The 26,227-nt window shown below is 40.5% G+C and overlaps 2 protein-coding genes across 12 annotated transcripts in view; one reads left to right on the forward strand and one right to left on the reverse strand.

Annotated features, from left to right (window-relative positions):
- The window catches only part of SMPX (small muscle protein X-linked), a 40,734-nt gene extending 37,943 nt beyond the window's left edge, over nucleotides 1-2,791 (reverse strand). For 3 of the 8 annotated variants that reach the window (XM_065658384.1, XM_065658383.1, XM_065658382.1), the window contains exon 1: nucleotides 2,630-2,791. The gene's annotated coding sequence lies outside the window, so the exon portion shown is untranslated. Of the gene's footprint in view, nucleotides 1-2,340; nucleotides 2,484-2,599 lie in introns of those variants that run through there. The other 5 variants (XM_065658381.1, XM_065658386.1, XM_065658385.1 and 2 more) reach the window with 5 other exon arrangements.
- Nucleotides 2,792-14,184: 11,393 nt separating this feature from the next.
- MBTPS2 (membrane bound transcription factor peptidase, site 2) overlaps nucleotides 14,185-26,227 on the forward strand; it is a 36,963-nt gene continuing 24,920 nt past the window's right edge. For all 4 annotated transcript variants that reach the window (XM_065644444.1, XM_065644450.1, XM_065644460.1 and 1 more), the window contains exons 1-3: nucleotides 14,185-14,265; nucleotides 19,716-19,864; nucleotides 21,575-21,713. In XM_065644444.1, coding sequence (XP_065500516.1) covers nucleotides 14,191-14,265; nucleotides 19,716-19,864; nucleotides 21,575-21,713 — 363 coding nt within the window. In that variant the 5' untranslated portion in view covers nucleotides 14,185-14,190. The remainder of the gene's footprint in view (nucleotides 14,266-19,715; nucleotides 19,865-21,574; nucleotides 21,714-26,227) is intronic.

A 26,227-nucleotide genomic window follows, 5' to 3' on the forward strand; every position in this document is an offset into this window, starting at 1 on the left:
TGAGAAATGAGTTCACCAGAGAACTCATTGATCACAAACAAACTACAGCATATGTTTGCTGCAATATTTAACCTGAGATGAGAAAGAAAATGTTGAGAAAAGTAATAAATGACATAGGAGAGAATAGAAATATACTGAGAAATCAAAAGAGGGTCAAAGACTTTGGTGCTCCAAAGAGTGTGTCACATGGAAGTGGTACCAAAGAAAGGTAGATGAGTTGTAGGTTGGCTTCAGTCTGGAATATCAGCATAAAAGTGTATCACTGGCGCCTCATGGAAGACTTGCTCTTGCATTGGCTTTAAATTTGTGTGTAACTCTGCACAGAAAGTAAAGTTTACTCAAAGTAAAAATGACCTGCCATTAGAGGTCTCCCTCTGATCACACTCCAAGCTGTACAGTGCTGTCCAAGCCAACACATAGCATTAAGTCAGAGGACGTCATCTTCATAGGTTGCTTGGGTTTAAATTGCTTCCACCAAATTAATAAATCAGAAAAAAATCCCACTATGCAAAAGAAAACCAGCATGCTTCCAGTGAGTATTATATTGTGGTCTTACATTTACATATAAAATCTTAAAATCAGAGGTAGTGTTAAAACTTCAGGGGATGAAATCTCAGCCACTGAAGTTCATGACAAAATTTGCACAGTTTTCCGAAAGCCAAAAGCATTTACTGCACTCTCTCTCTTTCCTTTCTGGAAATCTTTACTACTCACAGAAATAACTGTGCTGTTAACTGGTGGTTGTATTCCAAAGATAAATACAAAACAATCCCCCAGTTTATTGGAAAGATAGGACTCATAACACAGAAAAGTTTAATTAATTTTTCTTATCATCTTTTCCTCTTTCTAAGCAGAATGAGAAATGGAAACAAAAGCACAGGAAATTAACATAAACCACTTCAAAACACTGTGAATCTAGTTTCTAAACACTGTCACAAAGAAATTCAAGCTAAGATTTACTTTTCCATCTTGCATGCCTGTGCATTGCAAAAACACCAATACGCACTTCTCAGGACACCAAGAGCTCAACAGGCAGGGATTTACCCTGAATCTCGACTTCAAACCAAGCACAGCAACAGTACTCCTCAGTGAGGTGCTCTGGGTTCACAAGAAGTCTGCATTGGAAATGATTGCAATCAGACACTGCTTCCTAAAGACAGATGCATGATACAATTGTGCAGGACTGCTTTTGGAGGCGGTGATTTTCCTACCGGTTCATACTGTCCTCATTACTCCCAGAGAAATCAGGACAACAGCATGCTACTGAGTAAAAATAGACAATCTTCTCTGGCTCTCTTCCCTTCCCTCCCTTCCCTGAGTTTCTCTCCAGAGCAATACTGACCATCAACCACAGGAAAATAAATCTTAGGTTACAGATGCGTCTATTACTGAAGTGATTAGTTCATTTTTCTAAATTCCTCTGTTCTTTTGCCATGCATCTCAGAGAGAGAGTCAAGTATGCTGCACTGATTGTATTAAGTTCTAGCATTCCAATCAGCTCTGCAAACTTGAAGAAATCACTCTTCACCCTCATTTCCACCACAGGACTTCACAAGTAAGCAACCAGCAAAACGCAGATGCATGTAGCCTATATTCCCCAGTGGTTTTTTGGTCTCCCCACACCTTACCTTTTACCTTTTATGGGCTGCATGCTGAACCAAACTTAGAAAGCAACAGCAACGTTAGTTCAGTTTGGAGCTGTTTCATGCCAGACTTCCCCTGTGAATTCCCTTGCTTCTCAGTGAAAGTACCCATGAACAGGGCTACTTGTGAAATAAATCAGTGTTTTGAAGAGAACCTTTGTAAAACAAAGGATGTATCTGCTGTCCCTCTGCTAAAAATGAGTTCTGACAGTGCTACAGCAAGATAATAAGCTGATTTATTCAATTTGCTTTAAATAAAATGAGATATCATGATACTATCATTTGTAATCCACAGAAATGTCCAGCAGCACACAGACAACAGAAAGACCCCTCCCCGCACCCCAGCTGGAAGCTCTCTTTTCTCCCCCACCACACTCGCGGCATCAAGCACAAGGGGTATTTTGGACACAGAACTGAAGTGCATTATCTTCTTAAAAGGCTTTGACAAGAACTAGACTACTGTGAGACTCGGCTAGTACAAAGAAAGAAAAGAACCCCCCGCTTTGCGGCTTCCAGTCTGTTACACAAAAACTTACTACGAGCTCTAGGCAAATGCAATAACGTTTTCTGTAATGCAGTTGTTTCCACTACAGTTATCTATTAAGCTCACAGTGAAAGAACACCCCTCTTACCATCAAAACCCCCACGTAATAATTCACTAGCTATAACAAACATACAGAAAACAGTAAGCATGTACCTGTGTACTACAGTATTTGAGCTAATACACGGGCTTCATACCAGTCACTAGGTATTTAAGTGGCTTTCTGTTTTAAATCTTTAAAGATTCCCAAAGGCTTCGAAGCAATAACTATAACAATCTGCTCTGAATACGCTGATATGCCGCATATTAAAATAAGCAGAAACCCACAACTATTGTAGTCACCTCACAGCAGTTATTAAAGAGTTTTCATAAGGGTCTTTAAAGTTTTTAATTGACCCCTTCAAGATTAGCTTACTTATTTACTTATATAAAAAAAGCTCCAAACCGTCAAGTGAGTATGTGCACTTCCTTTTGATGCTGAAAGAGGTACCTTCTTCTACCAGCTGGGGTATTGACTGTGATCCTTTTAATGTGTCTGAAATAGCTCCGATGCTTTCAGCTCGGACGGCGCTGAGAGCTGTTCCAGGCTGGAGTGAGACTCGGCTGAGAAGCAAAGTGTAAAAGGGAATTCCTGTCATAGCTTCCAGTTGTTCTTCCTAAATATAGAGTTTGATTCACCCTGTAACTTGGTCCCCTGTGACACTTGACCATCGTAAAGCCAGGACTCAAGTGTCAAGCAGGAGGTGTTGAAAGAACACACCTTTGGGTCCTTTTCTTGCCCTCCCTCTCCCCGTCTTTCTGGGCTTTTCACAAGCTCCAGGCATTCGGTGGCAGAAGGTACCACACAACTCCTTCCGTGATGTTTGGGGCAGTGCATGCGTCCCTGCTGCCACGCCAGAGAAGGAAATAATTATGGAGACATAATTACAAAGAACTCACCTCAGAGGGACTAACCACGAGAGGTGAATGCCACACCAGTGCGACTACATTGCTGTTGGGTTGGGAGTGAACTCACGCAGCAGCTGCCTCGGGGTCTTGGAGTGATGCTCCTGCGTGCAGGACAGCCCTGCTCCTGGGGAGGACTTCTGACAGTGTGAGGCCATAGTGGCCAGTGGCCGAACCTTAGGGTATGCGGATGAAGAGAAGCTAAAGGAAGAGTGTGGGGAGGAGTTGCAATAGGTAGTGAGGGAAGTGAAATGTTATTATACCTATGAATGCTGTCTTTGGTGAAGGCCGCCACAGGAGATTTGTCATAGCAGGTTGTGCATGTGGCACAGACTCACGTTACCATCCCTAGAAGTGCAGCCTCCTGTTCACTGCACCTTTGCAAGGGTGAACTTTCCTCCGTTTTATCTGTTCTCCACCCGATCCATAACAGTAATGGTGACAAGAGCAGCGTCACTATGGGCAACACTGTACTGGCCACTTGCTGCTGCTACTTGAAACTTTTAGGAGAAGATCAACAATTTTCAAAATTAGTGCCAAAGTTATTTATAACAGCTAGTGGTTGGGAGAGAGATTTCAGAGAGGATTTTCCTTGACTTTAACTTATTTGACCAATCACTCTTTTCACTTCAAGTATCTCAAAGAGGAGGATGACCTCCCAGATGACTTCATTAAGCCTGTGACTCACTCTGCTGCCCCCTCTCCTAAAAGTGCTGTCATCTGGAAGCAGCTGATAGATCTGATGACTTGCTCTAGCAGCTTGCAGACTACTCATAGCCACCCCATTCCCAAGGATCCATGACAAGGTGGACACACAACTAGGCATGAAACAGGGACATGCGTTTGTGTCAGGTCGAGACTGGTGGAGGTACGGATAGCAAACAGCTCCTTCCAAGTAGACTCCTCGGCCTGTTTCCTCAGAAAGGTCGAGCATGCCTGTTGTCAAGTATTTTGAGGTATGAGAAAGACTATTGCACTTGAAACATGGCAGAGCTCACAACAGGGCCCACAGACCTGTCTTTTGCCTAGAATGGAGGAGCTTGCTGTCACAGTCTAAGGTCCTGCCTTCCAGGAGGTTGACACCGTCTTACAGCAAAGCTGGAGTCAGATAAATGACTTTACACACCCCCTTGTGAAGGTTCATGTTCACAACAAAAGTATTAGAAAGCACCGAAAGAGGCAATATATTTTTGTAACATGATCTTGTTCACGAATTTATTTCAATTGGTATTACAGCACTTATATTACAAACCAGCTCTGGAATACACAGTTCTTCCTTCCATGTGCCATTAATTTAGCAAAGGTAGGCCATTGCTTACATTTTGTAATTCTGTCATCTTGCAAATATGCCTAAGAAACACCAGCTCAACACTGTTTCCTTCAACAGATTTTCATAGCAGTGACAAGTAATTTAATAGATAGTCCTAGTGATGTGTAAATAGGAAAAGAATCTACCTCTGTCACATACCTAACAGCCATCCACAGTCACACCTAAAACATATAAAATTGTTGGGATAAAAGGAGTAAACCCACATTTTATCACTAATATTAGAAAATGTAGATCTGAGTATATTTTAAAGGGAAAAATATGTTTTTACCATTATTTTGCAGGGTACCATTGCCTTTTAATAACCACTGGGATGCACAGCCCCATGACTTGCAGATTCATCTGCTGAATACATGTAGCAGATGATTTAGTAAGTAAATAATGAGACATATGTGCATTTCAGATGATGGATTCAATGCCTGGCAAGTTAGGGCCAGGTACGTTGGCACACACTGCATAAAATTATTATGTCTCATGTACAGAGATCCAAAGGACACAGTAACAACGTATTTATTTGATGTATGAAAATCACAATATAGATCGAAATATATTTTTGCTGCACTCCCAGAATATTTTCTAATTAATGTGCTTCCTAGAGCAGTTTATTAGTTTTGAAAGTGAAGTTGACGGTTAACAGAAATGTGTGTCTTACTTCTTGACTGAGAAATTTCACTGTATAATGTCAGAATTGTTTCTTTAAGCTGTCACTACTTAATAAGCTTACTTAAATATTTTGCTTTTTGAGAAACCTCATGAGCACAGAAACAACTTCCCTGAGTCTCCCAAAAGAAAAATATTTTTTTATTATAGTCCAAATTGTTTTAGTGTAATGCAAGCAATGTAATACAATTAAAAATGCAAGCCAACAAAGGAGTACTCACAATCTAAGCTCACTTGAAATAAGACTTCTTTAAAGTAAAAAGTTAAAAAATACATTCCTGGAGTTTTGCTTCAAATTACCAAGTAGTAGCAACATATCATAGATCCTTGGCAATGCAAAACTTTCCTTCCCTATCTTAATTTTAGCTCTATAAATTACAGTTTATTACCAGGTAAGAATAGTGGGCCCAGTATACCAAGCATTTGGTTAATTAATTCCTATCACTACCTTCATTTCAATTGTTTGGTGAAGAATATGAAAACTAAAGTTGTAATGCAAGACAAACTATTCTCTTCATTCAACTCAACTGTTATTGACTAAGATTTAAAAATAAGAAACTTGCTATCATACAGATTTGTCAGAGGACTAACACAGAGGATCCTGGAAAACAAAACAAAACAACAAAAAAACCCACCCTAATCCAAACCCAAACCCAATCAACCAACAAAATGAACAAAGACAAACAAACAACAAGAAGAGCACACCATTAATTTTGTAACTCACACAGATTTTATTTGTACTTTTGGGCTCTTTTCCCTCAGTAAAGATGTATCTAGTTCATGTAACGATTTGGCACATACGCTTGATGAAAGACAGACACTTTTAGCAATGGTAGCCAGGCAAATGAGGTTAGACAGAATCACAGAAATTTAAAATACAGTGGATATTGCAATTGCCAGGCATCAGAGCCCACTCTTCCTTTAAACTGAAAGTAATTTTGAATCCTAGATTGCAGAATATCAGATTTCAGCTGCTTTGTTGTTTGAGGAACTATCATCTACTGTTCGATTGCTTCTCCTAGTTTCCCTCAATCCATATGTTTCTTAATATCAAGAAAAAATCAAGTACTTTGTCTTGAGTCTCTAACTGTACAGCTATGCCAACAACAATAATATCAGGCTATTTAAATAACGAATGACATAAAATAGCATGAAAAAATGTTTGCTATTATCTAGTGGACAGGAAATCAACCAACTTATCTAAATTAGCTGATTTTGTTTCTGTGACATTTCTGAGCTGCTAAATATTAATTCAACTCCTGCATGCTCTCTTTCTTTCCCATATAAAAGCATGGTGATTATTATCACAGGCTGTTCCATCAAGAAATAATTAGCCTTGTATTAAGAAGATGGTCTCATTAGAGGCTGCCAGTGACCTTGTTCTAAATTTCAGAGTTCCAGCATCTTTTAATAGCATCATTAGCATCATCTAAGAGTTTGTATTAAGTTCTAAAAGCTGCATTATGAGTATAACCCACACAAATGCTAGAACATCATAACTTTGACCACTGAATTACCCAAAAGCCATATTCTCTGTCACTTTGTAGTCCGTAAAATTCTCACTTAACAAAAGGTTTTGAGTAACTGAAATGTGATCATGATGTACAAGCACCAAATTTGTTTACGCATTTCTCCTGGGAAATTTTAGCCACTATACCTGGCAAAGCTGATACCATAAGAAATAGCAAGGGTACTGGCAGTTTTTGAAGGGAAAATGAATTTTAAATTACATGCTGATTTTGTAAACATCCTGTCTGCTATAATGATTCAGCACCATTTGGAAAAGAAACAAAAAACATAACATTGCACCATCAGATATTGTCCTGGGCAAACAAGTTTGACAAAATAGGAACTGACTTAATCATTGGTTGAATTTTAAACAGAAAAACTACTCGTTGTTTTCACAAATCAGGATAATTCGAATAGGCAGCTATTTTCTTTTTCAATCCCATAATAGATTTCTTTTGATGAAGGCCATCCCTACTTGTTGATTACATCTGCTGAACGCTATAAGTTCTTGTCTTTAATGGTGAGATTAAACCTCACCTGATGTGCAGTAAGGAATTTTGCCGTAGTACCCATCTGGCCCAAAGCTGTACAAGAAGTAGGTACAGATATACCAGAGGACCTGGGAACTCAGCACCACACAGCTACATACTTATCTCTTGTAATAAAGCATGAAACAAAATTACAGCTGTGCAGGTAATCAGTTTCACACACAGCTTCGATCCTGCTGTGAGAGCAAATGTAGTAGACTTGAGTAGAGCAATCATCTGAAGTCTAACAGAGAAAAAGACAAATTTCTGATGATTCGTCATTTGAATGGCATATTAACAGGAATAAAGACATGGCTGAGACACAAATAGTCCACCTGGCAGAAAGATGGACTCAGAACAAGAGATATCAAGTAACGGGCTGAATGAAGCAGAATATCAAGGATATTATAAAGAAATTAATGCCTTTAGGTAAAAAATTACCAAAATCAAGGGCAACTGCACCAACCTGCTGAACCATTTGTGATTGATCAGTTGCTATCTTAGGTTTATATCTGCTGAACAGAACATAAAAGATGAAGATTGATAAACTATGAGTGTGAAGTTTTTTAAAGCTTGAATCAATATCGGGACACTTATCTTAGTTCCCATGAGTCATAAGGAAAAAATTCTTAGCTTCACATTCCACTGATGTTCTGAAAAACAGGACAATTAGGAATGAATACTTTCCACAGTGAAGATATGAATAAATCTACTAGTCATATGGCTATATCAAGTAGTCAAATATGATCTATATCAAACCTTACTTTTATTGAACTAGATCTGTTACAGGAACATTTTTCAATCATCTGTGGTCTCCTGCCATACAAATATTGTACCTGTTCAGAAGGAAATTACCAAAAGAAATCAGTGTTGGCACAGGAAGACCAGTTAAGTCCTCCAGCTGCTAATTTCTAGATGTTTCCCAATATCAAGTTTCAAGTATTAAAAATAGTATAAATAGTTTCTCTTAGGAAAGCAGTTTTAAAAATCTTCACACCCATATGAAGTAAAGTTGTGGACTGGCAATATCTTCTATCCAAGGATAATAATATAAGTGGAAAAAGAAACTATAAATATTCAGCTGCTTCATTCAGTCACATAGGGCTGTGCAGCACAGGGGGTAGCCCTTTGAAGTACAGTTCAGTTCTCAAGGTCTGCAGCTAAAAGTGGTGCTTGAAAATCATCTGTCCTGGAAATGACTTTGGAGAGCTGCAGGCTGCTCTGTGTTTCCTGTGCCCACCACCATCAGTGAGGTGCTAGGCCATAATCTTGATGCTCTGATTAGAGTATCCACGAAAATGTTCACAGCTTTATTGCAGCCAGCTCTCAAAATGATTATTTATTTTATTAAGAAAAAAAGGAGATGTTCTTAGCTCAGGTTTCTAACACAAACTGCTCTATGTAAGGCCAAACCACTGTTTTGCCACGGGTAGTTCCCAGGTGCTCTGGCTGATAAGGAGCAGTGGGGATTCATAGTACCAGGACACCGGCCCAAATCAGAGTTTATTCGCAGCATGGAGGGCTGGGCGATCGTGAAACAGCTCCTTACAGCCGGCTTCTTGTGGCAGAGCATCGGTGCTGGTTTAACCAAGTGCTGTGCTGTATGATGAAGCAATTCAGGAGCTACTTCAACCATCTATACAGTCCAGGTGGACAGTTACGGTGATATCCTCATCAGTTCATCCTGCGAAAGACATTCCTGTTATTCAGAACACCTAAATGCCATGTATGCAGGTGAATAGATGTGCTATGGGCTTTAACAGTTGGCTAAACAATGAATTACAAACTATTTTGTTTTCTTCAAAGCATTACCTCACTTTGACTTACTCAATCGCTAAGTGCACATCTTTCCCCAGGGTTTGAGGCTGCCCAACAGGTTTGGGGGTTCAAACTTAATAGATCTAATACTACCATGTGCATTTACTTCAGATTACAGTGAGCAAGAAACAATACCTGTTAGATTGAAACTATTCTATATTTATTTTCATTCTGTGGTAGAAGAGGAGTTTGTGTACTTAGGGACTTCAGAGGTAATGTAAAGAAACTAACAAACAAACAAACAAAAATCCCCAAACCAACCAAACCAAGCAAAACAAACAAAAATCAAACAAAAAAATCCAAACCCAGCAGCTGTGTGCTCTTCTCCTTCACTGACTGAACCCTTTTTTCCCTGCAGTTCAGGTAAATCCATTTTCAAGCATCCCAACACAGGAGCTAATGCTGAATAGGTACTCTGCAGTAGATATTACATGCTTTTTCTCATATACAACTTCTAAATCACTGCAGAGGAAGCAAAGCCCAAGAGCTGAGCAAGCAAGATTATCAGCTAAAATGAGTAGCTGAAGCCTCAAACTAATATTCTTACAGAACTGGATTCTAGAATAATACTTGACCCAAATCTCTCAAGTTTGTTTTACCTTTGTTTTTCTTTGGAGTCTGACACCCGTTTCTCCCTGTGGTGCAACAGCTTTGGAGGACCTTATTTTAGATGTTATTTCAGTCATGATGTGCATTACGGAATTACAACTGATGGGTAAATGCTGAAAATGGATAACAATTAAGAAAGACCTGTAATTTGTTTTGTTATAGACACTAGTAATTAACAAATGATGAAAAAGCATGTACAACTACTCTTTGTAGCAGATTAACCTATTATCGTAAAGACATGTTTCTATGAACGCTTGTGTTTTTCCTTTACTTACATTGTTCATATGAACAGAGACTTGACAATAAATTTCATTTAAGAGACAGAATCCCACGTTTCTAGAATGTATTTTTGGTAACCAGGTTAAATACCGCAAACAAACCCTGAACCTTAACAGCATACTTTGACCTCATTTCTATTTAAATAAAAAAGACTCTTTTGTACTGTAATTGGAACATAAAAAACTGTCAAGAAAACTGTGTAACATTCTGCTCTTTTCCAGGCACAGCAAGGACCAAAGGTGTTGTTTGGTTTTTGCGGGTTTTGTTTGTTTGTTTGTTTGTTTGTTTTCTTGTTTGAGTTTCAGTTTAAAAGACCTCACATATTACACATCTCTATAATTCCCATTACCAGAATTTCTCCTATATACTGAGATTTTCACATATTAGTAAGGTAAATGAAAACATATTTGTTCAGATATGTACAGCCAATGCTATACACATCTTTGTAGCAAGCCAGTCTCTGTATCTCTCATGTCTCAGATTTCTTCTTTACTCTAATCTTTTTATTCACTCCAGCAGCAATTTCCTAACCTGCATAAATGCTTAATGGACCATCTATTTAATCTTTTCCCATCTATTTCTTCTTTCACGCATCCTTGTCTGTACTTTAAATTCTCAGCTAGGCGTGAGTGCTCATTTTGCAAACATTCACACACTCCACGAAAGCATCCCTTCATTTCAAGTTAGGCTGGCAAATAAACATTTGCAGAATTGTGCCACATTTTGCTCCAGCCGTCCTCTCCTCTGTTCGGCTCACCTCAGTGCCCAACAATCTAGTAATGAATACTACTCAGAACATATCTAAAAACTCATTTGCTCTCCTCAAACACTTATCCAACCAAGTCATGTTCTGATTGTATTGTCTTCAAACTGGCAATATTTACAACCTCTCAATGCCAAAATCTACATCTTAGCTAGTTTCAGGTCTGAGCCTCCAATGAACTGTGAGCAGGTACAATTTCCCTGAAGCCCTGCCAACTGTCCTAACATCAGAGTTTTTGAAAGTGTGGTTAAGACTGGTTTTACTTTTATTTTGCAACAAGTCACATGTGGGAATATCTGAACAATCACATATTTACTTCGATAATAGATAAAAGTTGAAGAGATTAATTATTAGACACATGGATAATTAATTTTAAGGTAAATATATTTCCTATGTCTAGAAAAAGATGCCTACGATATTAAGCTGCTGACTGAATTGGATAATATCTTAATTAATGTGTTATTAACACATTCTATTTGGTATTTACTTCACAAATTACATTTAATTGGCATTATTATGCTTACGAGAGTATACTTTTTCTGTCTAAAGTTTTTGCATGACTTGTGATACTCTTGCATGACGACTGATACATATTTTTTCTAGCATTCCTAGATACTCGCCCTTTTGAGGTCCACTCATGCCTTCCCACTACCGCACATATCAAATGTGACTACTTAAACTGATAGTTACACTGCTTTGTAACAACATATGTATACTGTGCACTAACATCATTACTACATAGGGTTTGGCTTTAGCCACTACTGTAGCTTAATATGTAGCTGTAAGATAAATCAAGCAGTGGTAAAAGCTGTACCAACACCTGCACTGCCTCATGAACTATTTTAAAGTGGAAATCTTTAATTTTGTACACCTTAACTTTCAAAATGTTAATGCAATCTCTCCCTGTAACACTTCAGAATCTGCAACACTTTTATTCCATGAGAACAAGGATTAACTTTGCCTTTCTGCCAGGGGCAAAATACCCGCTTAAGTTACACAAGTAAAAACAGTGGGACTAGCAGTTCAAAACATCTATCTACTGCATTCTAGAAAATCCTCATTTGGGTTTGTTTTCTTGTGATAAACTTTCTGGCAATAAAACACAGACTGTGTGTTTTAGTTGCATTCCTTTTTACTTGCACTGCCAATTTCTACACCAAGTCAATAAAATCCAGGTCTATATTTTATACAGTATCCTAAGTGAAGATAGAATTAAAATACAATAATGCTACAAAAGCTATTTCTTGACTGGATCATTTAAACATGCTCATTTTACTATGCTTGATTTCAGTGAGACTGTGCCACTAGTAAAATTATTCATGTTCTCAACTGTTTGAATATTCTCAACTGTTTCCATTGCTTCTAAAGACCCCCACTAGAATAAATTTTGTGTATTTATATTAAATGCATGTTGGTCTATGGAACAACTTGAGTTTTCAACCAATAAGGTGTAGACTTAACCCTATTTGCATAATTCCTCAATGACTTGCAATTGAACTTGCTAGACTGGGAACCACTGCAGAAAAGCCATAAACAGATCTGATTAGTCCAGGACTCTGTTTATTACATTTTTACACCCTGGGGACATCTCAAAGTTGTCTATGTCAGTGCACAACTCGAACTTGTTTGCATGCAGGGCTGGATAAATTTCCTGTAATTATTCAGCTTTTACGTTGGAATAACATCCTTTCCAAAGCTCTCATGAGGCTTTGGTTAACATAAACAGCTCCCACCAAAGGGTAGGGCTTTAAGAACGATGGAAAATCTAAACTTCAGAGAAAACCACCCCTGACTTGAGATGAAAGACAAAGAAATTCACCAGAGAACAAGTGAAAGCAGGCATGCACCACTTCCCCTTCTGCCCCCACAAGGGCCAACAACCAGAGGTTGGCCAGGCCTGTCTCGCCTTGCCTGCTGATCTGTCTCTTGAGGTACAGCCCCTTGCTCCTGCTTCCTCAGCAATGACATTATCAGTGACAAGAAAGGGAACCAAAAAGAACCAAGGAGTTCAAAGCTGAGATGTTCTTTCTGCTGGTAGCATAAGGAAAGCTCACAGCATCTGTTTTGGGACAGACAGGATGAAGCAGTGTATATGGTACAAAGAACATGTTGCAAAATCTGAAAATGTAACTGAAAAGCAGTATTAAAACCACTTGAATTCTAGCAAAGGGAGGGTTTGATGCATTGTTCGATTCAAAGGACAGGCACTGGTATATCTCTTTAAAAGCACAACTTCTACAAAGCTTTCTGTGTGGACAAGACAGTGTGTGGCTGGGTTTCTGAATTCTTCTGACAGCAGTCCCAGATGTTCCACCAAATGGTCCGTGAACCCACAGACGAACGCATCAGAGCTGAGGGACAGAAGAAATAAGCATTTGCAGGAGTGAGATGTCCTTCTGTCTAATTTCTTACAAAGCAAGGCCAAGGAAAGTTGGCCTGGAGCATGAAGAAAAAGGTGGACTGGAAGCCACAAACTGCAGAAGGTTCTCACACTGCTGTTGTCTTGATTCCTGAAAAATCTTTGGAAATGAAAAAACTGAGGCCATGATAATGCACCTTTTTCACAAGGTGAAGGGGCATGGCGGTTCAATTTACAGTTCGTGTAGGCAAAGAAATGCTTTTTCTTAACCTTTGCCAAGTCTTGTACTTGTTTGCTTGTTGTGTTCGAGCTCTGAGTCGAAGTTTTTACAGTAGGAAAGGCCCCAATACTAGTGACCTCACGGCACATGCAGATTCCAGCAACAGCGAAAGACACGCCCAAGAGGAGGTGGCGGGGGGATCAAGAGCGGCATAAAATTAGAGAATTAGTGTGATAGTGGATTGGGAAGGAACAGAACGGCCTGGAGAACACTTGGCTGAGAGTCATGCCGTGAGCCTCAGGATATGATTTTGTTGTGTCATGAAGCGTGTTAAATTTCTGTAAGAATGCGAATGGTTAAAGCCAATCACGTTACTCCGTCGCTTCCAACAATCCGCCTTTATCCCACCACGGCAAACAAGTCGTATTCTCCCGCGTGCTTCCCCGGCCGCTCCCACCACAGCCGCTCCCGAGGGCCCCACCCGCACCCGCAGCCCCGGGGGCACCGCCGGGGCCTCACAGGGGGCGGCCGGGCAGCTCCGCTGAGGGGGAGCCCGCCGCTGCCTCCGCCACTCAACACGTAACATACAAACACCGCGCGCGCCCACCCCGCACCTCTTCACCGCGCACGGACACACAAAGAGCTGAAGCAAATTTTAGCAACAGGCGGAGGAGGGAGCGGGACCGAGACCGGCTCCGCCTCCCGCCCCTCGCCCGGCCCCCGCCGGCCGCGCAGGCGCAGTCCGCACCCGGGCACGCGCTGGCGGGAGCGACGGCCGGCTCGCTGCGCACGCGCACCGCGTGGTGGCGCCCTCCCGCTCCCCCTGCGCGCTCGGCTCTGACGTCACCGCGGCGCCTGCCCTCGCTTGACGCGGTGCCCGGAAGCGTCCGACCGGGCAGTGTAGCTGATGGAGAAAGGTTCCGGGGCAGGTTTGGTTCCGGGGGCTCCTCCGCATGAACCCAGGCCGCCGCCACCGCCACGGCTGCAGCAATGATCCCGATCCCGGTGGTGGTGTGCGTGCTGGGGGGCTGGTGCGCCATCTACCTGGTGGATACGCTGCTCAAGGTGAGGGCTGTGGGCGCGGAGCCGAACGGGGAGCCCTCGGCCGGGGCAAGAGCCCCACTTCACCCCTCAGACCCTGCCGGGGCCGGGAGGAGGGCGGCGGCAACCTCATCCTCCCCCGGGCGGGGTCCGGAGTCGCCACCGGGGAGAAGCCGCCCCTCCTCGCCCACCCTCCGACACGGCAGGGCTGGCTACGACCCCCTCTCCTCCCCGCTCCCCGGCAGAGGGAGGCGCCGCTCCCCTGCCCGAGCCGGCGGCGCGCGGCCTCTCTGCAGTTCAAACTTAACGGCCGGCGCGAAGCTCGGGCCAGCGAGGCCGCGTGGGGGTGCGGCGGTTTTCCCGCCCCGCCCAGCCCCGCGTCTGGCAGGTGCCCGGGGCTGCCGGGGCCGGTCGGGCTCGGAGCGGGGGCGCGGGGGCCTCCCCCGCCCGCCCCGTTTCCAGCTCCGCAGCTCCGGGTTCGGTGCGGCCGACAGGCGCTGTGCCTGCCCCGCGGGCCCCGCTGTCCTCCCTCGGGCTGCCGGGGCCGGCCTTCCCCCGAGGGCGAGCCACCCCGCCCTGAGAACGGGGCCCTGCAGCTCTGCGGGAAGTCCTAGCGGCGGCGCCCGGGGAGGGAGTGGTTTGCTCCCGCCCGTCGCTGGGGTTGAAAACACCTTCCAGCCGGCTCCAGATTTCGGGGCCACATTGAAGGAACAAAGCTGTGAAACGTTAGGGAAGTCAGCTTTTAGTCCGCTGTTCAAATAGCTTTAATGTGCTTCTGGAGTTAGAAGTATTATCATCTTTTTATATATATATAAAAAAATTCATGAGTTTGCTGTGTAAAGTATGAGTTTTAGAATGATTTTTCAGAAATTACTGTATGTCCAAGCATAACTAATGCGCTTTTCAAAAATTATTATTTTTAATGTCCTTACTTCTACTGAAAGAATAAGTTGAGACAGAGCTCTGTACAACTAGTTTTTCAATAAATAAATTCTAATCTTCAGAGAGTATTATAAGACTCATCTCTCTTCTGATAGAGGAAGGCTTGAAAGGAAAATAGACCATTAAAGTATCGTTCATTAAGTGTAATTGTTTGCTTTGTCTGTTTTTTTTTTTTTAAAGCTCGAGAAGTAAGATTTCTGAGAGATCATTGAAATTGCAAAGTATATATGCAAAATAGGACATATGCTAGTTAAATATGAGGAAAAATGAAATTAAAGATTTGATCTGTAATTCTTTTGCTTTTTGACGCTAACGTTACAGTCCATGAGCTGCATCTGTTTCTGCCAAGTGCAGATAGGGCCTAGTGGTTTCAAAGTAAAAAAATGTTGATTTTGTCCCTCCTGTAAAAAAGCGGAAGAAATATGATAAATTTTAAGTGATGAGAAAAACTTGGAAAAATACGTGGCTCCCCCTGCTGCTAATTGTTGGAAAACAAATGTAGCTCAGTAAATGATGGGAACTGTTGATTGCCAAATGTTAGTCTGTACATAATGACAATAAAAAATAGAGTAATTTATCTGAAGATTTTTCAAATTTCATTACATCAAATCTGTATTAGGTATTTGGAAACAAATGTGGCATTGTTTTGAAACAAATTAGAAGATTGGCCAAATACCAGAGAAACGTGCTCCTGACTGTAGTGAGACACACCAGTCACCACCAGAAAGGTCAGCCAACATGCTTGTTTTGTTTTGACAGTAACTTTGTGTCTGATGAAAAATCTTAGAGTGTGAAGCAAGAGCTGAATTTAGGTATTGGACCTGTTGTACCACGATGCTGAGACTCATTTGTATTTCAGAGATTCTGAAGGTCTCTTGCAGCATTAGACCTTAAAATCATTCGCTTTTGTAAGTAAGGGCAGCCACTCCTTGTTACAACCTCTGGTAGAGCTGAGCAGCAGCAAAGCAGAAAAAAAAAAAAACGAAACTCCACAGTGTTTAGAGCCAACTTAGTGCCTGATTTATGTTGAAATAGAAAGGGGAATGCATGGAATGCTATAGCAAGCAAGAGAGTCCAAGAGCTATATTTGAACTTTGATCTTTTAACTAAAAGTTGACAAAGGTTATTAATAGTCAAGAAATATGTAGGAGCTGCTGGGTTTTAGTGAACTTACTGGTAGATCTTTTATGTACCTCTCAATGGTAAGTTTCACTGTGAGCACTGCAGCCAAAATAGAATTTGGATTAAATAAACAGATTTATATAATTAGGAAACTCAGTGTTGTTTGTTTTATTGCTGGTACTGACCTGAGGCTGCTAGCAACCATAGCAAAAGGCAGTCCCCGCTTAGACCTCAAATCACTTACAATTTGATTACACCAAAAAGACATACAGTGCTTGAGTGTAAAACAATACAGGAGTACTTTTCCATGCATGATCCTGTTGATATTTTTGGCAGGTGAAGGATGTGTGCTGTAACTTGTGGTTGATGTTTATTCTGTAAACTTGTCCAATGTGCAGTGTCTCTTGCTCAGTTTGTTCCCTTATGGACTTTGTTCAGATTTCAAACATTTTGTTAGGCTGACTCTTAGAAAGTCTCCAATATAGAAGGCACAACTGTGTGTATTTTTTGCACAAATAAATTCGCACATTATAGTATTGCTAGACTTACCTTGCAAGATGCATTTGTGTTAGCAAACTAAAAATATGCAGCATCAAGCTGGGACTTGGAATTTTAAGTACCTCTTGTTGCTCTTCATTGAACCACTGGCACGAAAGTTTCCATTGAAGCTTGGATCCTACAAAAGCGAATCACTCAGGCAGACCCCTAAATTTCTGCTCCCCAGCATCCTAAATCATCCCATTTCATTCTGCCTGAAGGATCAGGAATGAGCAAAGGGTAGAAGGTTGTCCCTCCTTCTGCTACGAGAAATAAAGGATGCATTAGACGCATTCAGTCAAGGTTAGCCTTCAGCTTTTAAGGTCAGGAAGCTGAAATGGTTCAGGGCTCTTGAACAGATTTTGTCAGCACAGAAGAATGTTAAGGACTCCTGTTCACTGGCTGATATTTATGGAGCTCCTGGAGTATTTAACAGACGTTCATTATTTTGAAGGCTTGCATAAACAAAAACGGTATTGCTTTTATAGTAAAATTAATGAAGATCACTTAGAACTCAAGCAGAGCCAAGGCCTGTGTGAAGGAAGCCTGAAATGAAATATAGGATACCAACATACCTCTTACCATGGCGTGAGGTTGCACATGGTAATGTGGTGATCCTACTGAGCTCAGGAGACAAGGAGCAAAAGTTTGCATAGAGCTTTTAAATATATTTTGCAAAGGGATTCAATCACTTTGTGACCATTAATACAATTTACACAACTTCGGAGGAAAAGGCAAAAGTAAAATGATTTTTTTTTCCCATTTGGCAAATGTATGGTCAGCAATTCTGTATTTTGTATGGAAAACTTTATATTTATGCCTTGCTAGTACAGTGGGGCTGTGATGTGTTTGGAATTAATTTGAAGGGATGAATTTGCGGTATTTCTAGGGGAAAAGTATTTTTTGTATATGATAGAAGGAATACCTGTTTAAAGTGCTAACTCAATATATCCAGTTAGCATTATTATAATAATATGTGGTTGGGTCTTTTTCTTTTTTTTTGACACTGAATGAATAGGATGTGTTTAATTCCCAAAAGACGGTTTCTCGTGTCAGAGGGTACTTATGTCAAATCTTAGTTATCTGATAGATTATGTGAGGATGTCTTTTCCATTGTTTCTTTTCTTTATGTGTTATTATTTGTACAAGTGTAATCATCTTTGTGATCTGTTGAAGTTAGCAAATGTTGGGTTAGCAATTGCTGATCTGGTTGTGGACACTAAGTGGTGTCGTAGGAAATGACTAGTGTTTATTAGGGAATACATTACGAAGAAAATTTCTATTGGTGCCCTCAGCCGATTGAGCAAAAACATGACTGAAATCAGTAGGGTGAAGGAGAAGGAATTGGCACAGGAATATATAGTCAGTAAGGACAAATGATGTAATGGGCGATAAATGAACAGTGACCTGAGTAAATGGGTCTTGTGTTCTAGGAAAATTGTTATTTGAAATAAAATTTTAGTGTTCAAATTTTAATTAGTTCAGGAAAATGAAAAAAGCTATGAATATAGTTGTGCAAGATGACATCCTCACTCCCTACCACTACTGTGGCAGGATAGGAGGAATGCAAGGAACTTGGCAAGTTCTTAATTTGTTTGAAGAACCAGAGACAACAGCCAGAAACTTGTGAAGTTCCTCTTGCTGGGGGAGAGAGGAGCCTGTTGTGAATGACACATTCTCGATGTCTTCAGTAGGTGCTGCTGCTCATAGGGAAACTTGGGAACAGTGCTCCACATCAGACAGCTCCAAAGACTTGTCTGGATTATGTCGGAGACACTCCTGCCATGGGAACTGCCCAAGCTCATCTTCAACTAGATCAGGTTGCTCAGAGCCCCATCCAGCCTGGCCTTGAATGTTTCCAGGGATTGGGGCATCTACCACCTCTCTGTGCAACCTGGGCCAGTGTTTTACCACCCTCACTATACCAAATTTCTTCCTCATGTCTATCCTGAATCTCTCCTCTTTTGGTTTAAAACCGTTACCCCTTGTTCCTCTTTCACTTCCACAGAAAGCGTTCCTTCAGTTGGGTTTCTGATACTGGCTTCCATGAAGCAGGCCAAGTAAAGCCTATTCAGAAGACAAGCACCCTATAATATGAAGTAGCAACTACAAAACTATGTCTATTGGTCTATAATATCAGATGATACTGCAGATAAATATTAATCATATAGTTTATAGGTCACATTTCTCATAAAGATAAATCTTTGGAACTACTAGGAAGGCATTCTAGCAGTATCTTGAAATGGTGGGAAGTTATACTGAAATTGCTGTTGCAGTACAGGTTGATAATTTTAAATTTCTTCTGGCTTTTCGTTAGTATGATGAAATATTTCAGAGTTTCTTTAGGTATAGTCTTTGTGTTTAAAAAGTAGACCTCATTTTTTATCCTTATGAAAAGGTATCCACAGTACTGATCCATATCTCGCCATTATTGGAAGCATTTTTTTCAGCCGGAGCAAAAAAATCCGCATTTTTTTATTGTAGTTTGAAAAATGTTTACTGGAATATAATTGCACCTTGAAAAAATACCATAAACAGTTCACTCTTTAACCTTCTAACCAGACAGTTAAGAACTACTGAAAGTGATCTAACACTAGGGAAGATTATATAAGATCTTGTTTGTCAAGTAACACTGGACACCTGATCTCTCTCGCAATCCTAGAACTGTTGCGATTTACATTAAAACAGTGGGATAATGTTTTCATATTACATGTCACACCTACCTATATGTCAAAATGTAAATAATGTGCAGGACATTTCCTTGAAAATATACATCTATTTTTATATAAACAGATCACATTTACTGCTTGGTCACATAATGCAAAAATCTTCCGAGAAGATTTTGGTTAACTGATTTTCCATTGTTTTTGCAGTCATCCAACTCTCTGAAGGCATCTTATGAAGACTGGCTGCTGACGTATGGCTTGAGTGTCTCTCCTTTTCACATGCGATGGCAAACAGCTCTCTTCAACCGCCAGTTCTACAACTGGGGGAGATGGAAGCCCAGATTTCTGTATTTATGGTATAAATTCAGGATTTTTTTTCTTCTGTGAAATACAAGTCAAAAACTTAACAACATCTGTGCCTTTCAGCCTTAAAATTGCAGTGGATAGACATGGTTATTTCACTGGGTTAACGATAAAACCAAACTAGTCTGGTTGCCATAATTGTACTGTGCCAGTATAAGAATTTCTCCTCTGCTAAAAAATACATAGCTGTAATATAGGTGGCATATTGACATGCTGTAAAACTAGAAATCTCTAAACTATTTTTACCTATGGTTTGAACTATACATAGTTCTTCAGGGTACAGCTATTACATGTAATATTGCATACAGAAGTAGGTCTGAAAGCAGCTTCTCATATCCTAGATCTGTCCATCACTGTACACTGAGCTTTCCCACTGGAGTTTACAAAGTATTCAAAGACAGTTGTGTCCCTGTTGTCAATCATTGCCTAGACATTCAGCAACTATACTTGCTCAGAAGCACATTGCTCATCTTCTTTATCTGCCCGCACGTTTCCCTGCTAAGATTGCACGGAGTGCTGGGAATGGCTAAATAAACATGGTGGTTAGTATGGGTGCTCCTGGACTGGTTTAGAAAATTATTGCTCAGTTGCCTTCCTAGCATTACTTCATATCTGCTCTGAAAATGTAAAATGAGGAAGGTTTGAATTTCTTTTAATTTCCTGTATTGCTACTCCCAGTGAGACTGTAATAATAGAGGGGTCTGCTTCATATTGCTTTCTCTCATGTGTAATGATTTTTCTATTTCAGTTTGAAATAGTTCTATATCAATCACAATTTTTAATGTGTTTAATTTATTACAATATAATGTTTCTACCAGTCTCTTTAATTAATATTACAAGTACATGTTGCTTAAAATAAATTACTAATTCCCAGGGAGCTTCATTAAGTATGGTAAGAGAACAATCATGCTATTCTGAGAGGAAGAAGGACTGGTAATGTATTGAAGTGTTTTAGCTAGAAAATAAACTTCATCACATCTTTCAACTATTGGATAGTGTAAAATAATAATGCTGAATAAAAAATTACCCCTGGGGGGACTGACATAAATTGAAGTTATTTTCAACACTGATTTTAATGAAAAATAAATTGGTGAGGAGAACAACGTTTTAAGTAATTTATTTTAATCTGGTCTTGCAGTTGTGCCTTTTAGTTGTTCTTCTTTAAAAAAGGTTGTCTCTCATTTATTGTTCTTTAGCACTTTTTGTTGTTTGTGAGGAAGATGCAAAATTTTTTGAAAAAGCTTATATAGATAAATATGTATCCTACCTAATAGTTTGATTCAGGTTTTTAAATACGTGATGGCGTGGTGCCAACGTGGTAAATTATACATTGTGAGTTATGTTTTTATATTCCTAGCTAATGGCAAGTTACATATACTGGGTAACTGAATAAAATTTAGAATGTGTAAGAATAACATAAAATATTTGAAAATTAATCAGGATGTAGTTTAGAAGTAAAACATTAACTAAGCAAGGAAAATTTGTTATTAGTCAATGTTATGAATATATGTTGTTATTGTTATTAGTTTTCTTCAGCTAATATTTTTGTACTAGATTGTTGATATTGGAATGGTAATAGCATCAGATAAGTTTTGCCCTGTGAGTTTGGTGTGCTAAGTTGCGCTGAAGCAGTTACATATAGAGAGTATATAGCCTATCTTCTTGTAACTATGCATTGCTAAACTATGTGCTTCTCTGTGTAGGTTCAGCATAGGAATGGTGTTCGGTATAGTTGCCATGTTTGGCTCTGTTATTCTTCTCGGAAAGACACTGATACAAACACTGACACAGATGCTCACCGAGGCACCAAAAGCCCAGAATGATCGTATGCTGCAAGTTGTGGTAAGTGTTCTCCCCTCAAGTCCTGATTTGACAGTTGCAAACTGATCTTAACAGTTTCTTAAAAGGGTATGTGATGCTTAAATCCTTCCATGCAAGAATAACCTAACTCCCGATATTAATCTACATTAAAATTTTCTGGTTTGTTATCAGCCTTAAAAATGGAGAGTAGCAGCAGTAAAAGAGGGGAAGAGAAATGAAGGCAAATGTGTGAGAGTTTGTATGAAAAATTCTCAGGAGTGAGAATTTGCTAGTAGTTTTGAAAAGCCCTAAACTGTCATAGTACTAAGAATACAAAACAGAGCTAAGAATTTGCCGCCTCTGAGCTTTGCAATGTAGAGGCACTGGTGACCTTAAGGTTTGCAGAGCAAATCCATAGTCCACAAGAAGAGAGGACTTCTATTTCATTTATTACAGTACAAAACATCAGTGGAAAAGGAAAGAAATGTAAAGAGCTTTGTGTGATAGGGGAAACAAAGATTCATTAGTGAGGAGATGGCATATATTTTGATTGTTCAAGGACTTATGCCCTCATTTGTGAAATTGAAAGTTCTGTTTCTGGCAGTATCGAATTAAAAGCCTAATAGAGTTCTGGTGCTGGACAATATATTGTATGATTTTAGAAAAGAATGTATTTCACAGAATGGGAGAGGTTACAAATATTGTCTTTTTTATCTCTATGCCAGGCAGTAATTGAAGAGATGACTTTGCCATTACAATAATTTTAACCTGGAAGGATTCCTAACTACCCTTATTTCCCCAAGAGTGCTATCTGGCCGGAACATACAGTCGTTTTCTAGAAATGTAGAAAGTCTTACAAGGTTGCTCTGCCTTCCGCTGCATGGCTTAGAGCAGGTGTGCCCAACCATTTTACTCTATTTAAGCACTCAGCTGGTTTAGTGAACAGGAGTTGGGAATTGTGCTCTGCCATGATAGGCCTTCCCCTAAGTGCTAGACTGACTGTGTGCAGCTAGACGTAAAAAATTGCATGAGTGCAGGAAGCCTGATCATTAACACATGCCATAAACGCAGTGCCTTTGGGATGGTTCGGGTCTGTTTCATGCATGCAGAGTGAATAAAGCAAATGCAGAATGTGTTGGCAAAAGCAGGCAACGAGACCTGGGAGAGAAATGGTACTGCCACTGCAATCACCCCGTCCACAGCCTGCTCCTGAATTATCTTCAGAAGCAAACAGGAGTGGGCAGTTTGGGCACAGTGGAGCACAAGTTAAACAAGAGACATAAAATTTTTAAGTTACATGCCAGCAGGGTCTATCCTAAGCATGGATGTCTGTTACATTCTGGAGTAAGAAAAGCCTCCCTTACATCTTCAATTTCGGAGGTCATTATATGGATTTATCCATTTTCGTGACACCAGAGTAAACTTGTCATTTGCAATACATTGCTCTTTTGAGAAAATAATATAGATACAACCAAAGTAAAGATGCACCTTTGGAAATAACCTGGTATGAATTGGAACTATAAAAGCAGAAATCTGGGATAATGTTCACAATTTCAATGTGGAATTGATTCCTCAGTGACTGCCTACTGGCAATATCACTACTTTCAAACCAAGGACAGACTGGCATTGAAAAAGATGGAATGTGTAGCGATAATGTAATGTCGTGTATGGGGATAAGGTTACTTCTTCTAAGTTGACTTGTGGTTCCCTTTCTTTCCTACCTCGTTCTTTCATTTCTGAATGATCACAGTTGTATAATTCTGCCTTTAAAGAGTTTCAGTATTCTTTTTGAGGGGAATGTGCTAGCATAAGTTGACACAAGACAGTCACCCACGTGTGGTTTCAGAGAGGTGAAGAACAAGTTGGGAAGACTTCTCCTCATTTAAATCAGTTATTGTTGTTGAGCCTGGAGAAGAGGAGGCTCCGAGGAGACCTTATTGTGGCCTTTCAGTACTTAAAGGGGTCTTGTAAGAAAGGTGAAGACAAACTTTTTAGCAGGGCCTGTTGCGATAGAACAAGGGGTAATGGCTTTAAACTGGAAGAGGGGAGATTTAGACTAGATATAAGGCAGAATTTTTTTTACAATGAAAATGGTGAAACACTGGCCCAGGTTGCCCAGAGAGGTGGTGGATGCCCCATCCCTGGAGACATTCCAGGCCAGGCTGGATGGGGCTCTGAGCAACCTGATCTAGTTGAAGATGTTCCTGTTCATTGCAGGGCATTGGTCTAGATGATCTTTAAGGTCCCTTCCAACTCAAACTATTCTATGATTCTGTGATTTGTATTTTACTGCCTGGAGGAAAGTGAGTTAGTTTTTTAAAACAACAAAAGCTTTTTTTTAATTCAATTTTAGCCCGTGGCATAAATCCATTTGGCCTTTAGCCTTTGGCTGTGGAGAGAGGAAGATACAGTTCTGCTTCTGTTTTATTTATTAAGATTTTTATACCCTTCTGTGCTGGTTTGACTGAAAGTGAGTTAATTTTCTTCATGCAGTTAGAAACTTTTCTTTTTCCTAGCTAGCACAGTTGTTGTTTGGATTTAGTTTGAGAACAAGGAGAAGACAGCCCCGGACAGAATTAGTGTTCTTCTTCGAGTAACTTTCCAGTGTCTTTGAGGTGGAGCAAAGAGGATGTAAGAGCTCACTGTTATATTTGTTGTTGTCTGGGAGCCACGGTCTTTCTGAGCTCTCTGCCCATGCTGGGAAGGGGGCATAGATGGGATAGACCTTGACTGACATCCAGACTGATAAATTAGAATATTCCATGCCATTAGTGCCCTGCTTTGTATTTAAGGAGAGTTGGGTTTTCTAGCTAGAGAGACTGAGACAGAAACCCATTCCGTGGGGGAGTTCTGTTGAGGACTTTCCTTAGTTTGGCCTTTTGCTATCCTGCCGTTTTGCAGTGGCCTCTGGGCCTTTCTGCCTTTTTCCCTCTTCCCTTGGGATTGGCTGTTGGGACCAGGGCACTCTCTCTTTTCCTGGGACTGGCGGCTCAGCACAGGCAGAGTTTGTGAGGAATTGCATTGAGTATCTATTTTCCATTTTATATATATTAGTAGTAGTAGTATATTTGTATTATTTTGTTATCTTATTAAACTATGTTTATCTCAGTCCACGAGTTTCTCCTTTCCCTTTTGATTAGGTCTCCCATATGGGTGTGCAGGAGGTGTTAGCAAGTGGCTATCGTGGTTTAGATTGCTACCTTAGGTTAAACTGTGACACCTTCCTCTTTTGTTCAGTCGTGTACTCTATTTAAATTACCTATCTGTAGGTAACTGGGCTGTTTTCCTTTAATTGCCCCCTCTTGACAATTGACAAAAGTGGGAAAGAGGCAGAGCAGTTACTAGCAAAGGATCTTATTTACTAAAGGATTTCCAGAAGATCGTAAAATGTAACGTGGCAATACTTATTCACAAAATACCGCTATTGATTTCAGAATCCTTCATGAGAGTTAGCTTCTATTTTAGATGAATCCTAAATTAGCTTCTTTGACATGAGGTCTGAAAGTATCCTGTGCTGTGTTCTAACAGGCTATAGTCATGGTGGTCTAAAGATGGGAACTCTTGCTATTACTGTCTGTCCTTCTGTGTGCCCAGAGTGGAGGGCCACTGGCAGCGCCAGTTAACTGCTGCATTAGTGCCACCAGCTGATGCTGTAAAACAAGCAATGGATGCTGAACGAATGAAGAGCAGCTCCATACAGTGAGGTACAATAGTTATGCCAGTTAAAATAAATATCTTGGTCGTGATCACACTCTGGACAGAATGGGTGAAATTATTCAGCTTAACATTAATGGAAACAGTCTTTTGAAGGATTTCTTTCAGCTATTAGATTGTATCACCCACCTAATGTAGAATTCTGCTGCATGGGTAGGTGAAAGCAAATAATTGAGGAATGTGGACTGAATGAAGGTAGGATCGAACGGATTCTATTCAGTTGGATCTGCAGCCTTTTGTGTCTCACAAGGGTAGTTTTGAGAGAGTCCTATAGACAGGCCAGGAATTTTTGCCCATAGCATCCCTTTTCTGCCACTGGATTGTGATTTGAGTTGTGACATCAGCTGTTCATGACTATACTGGAGTGTTCCCTGCCTCAAGCGGGGAGGCGTGTGGAGCAGACAGGAGAACTGACCCAAAGCAAGCAGCAGAAGTGGCCTTATCATCCCACCACAACACAGCTGCTGAGCGGGGATGGGAACAGAGTAGGAGGAAAGTCCATTGGCAGGAAAGATGGGATGGTTCTTCGTTCTCTGACTCGTGACTGCTTTGAAGCCCATCTGGAAGGACCTGGTGTCTCATGACTAGTGTGATGAAGGACCTGGGAAGTGGTGGGAATCCATAGCAACAGGAGGAATGTGAGAGGCCTGCATAAATTTGCTTTTTTTTTAAAGGTTATATTGCCATATGTCGATTGCCAAAACTTGAACAATAGACAAAAGTTACCCTTGTAAATTAGGGATAGTCTCGTCATTTGGATAGGCAGAGAGAAGGGAGACTGACAGTTCCAGTTGTAGGCTCATTTTTTCAACTTCTTGGGCTCATAGTGTTTTAAGTGCCAT

Source organism: Caloenas nicobarica, chromosome 1, assembly GCF_036013445.1.
Source record: "Caloenas nicobarica isolate bCalNic1 chromosome 1, bCalNic1.hap1, whole genome shotgun sequence".
Lineage (NCBI taxonomy): Eukaryota > Metazoa > Chordata > Aves > Columbiformes > Columbidae > Caloenas > Caloenas nicobarica.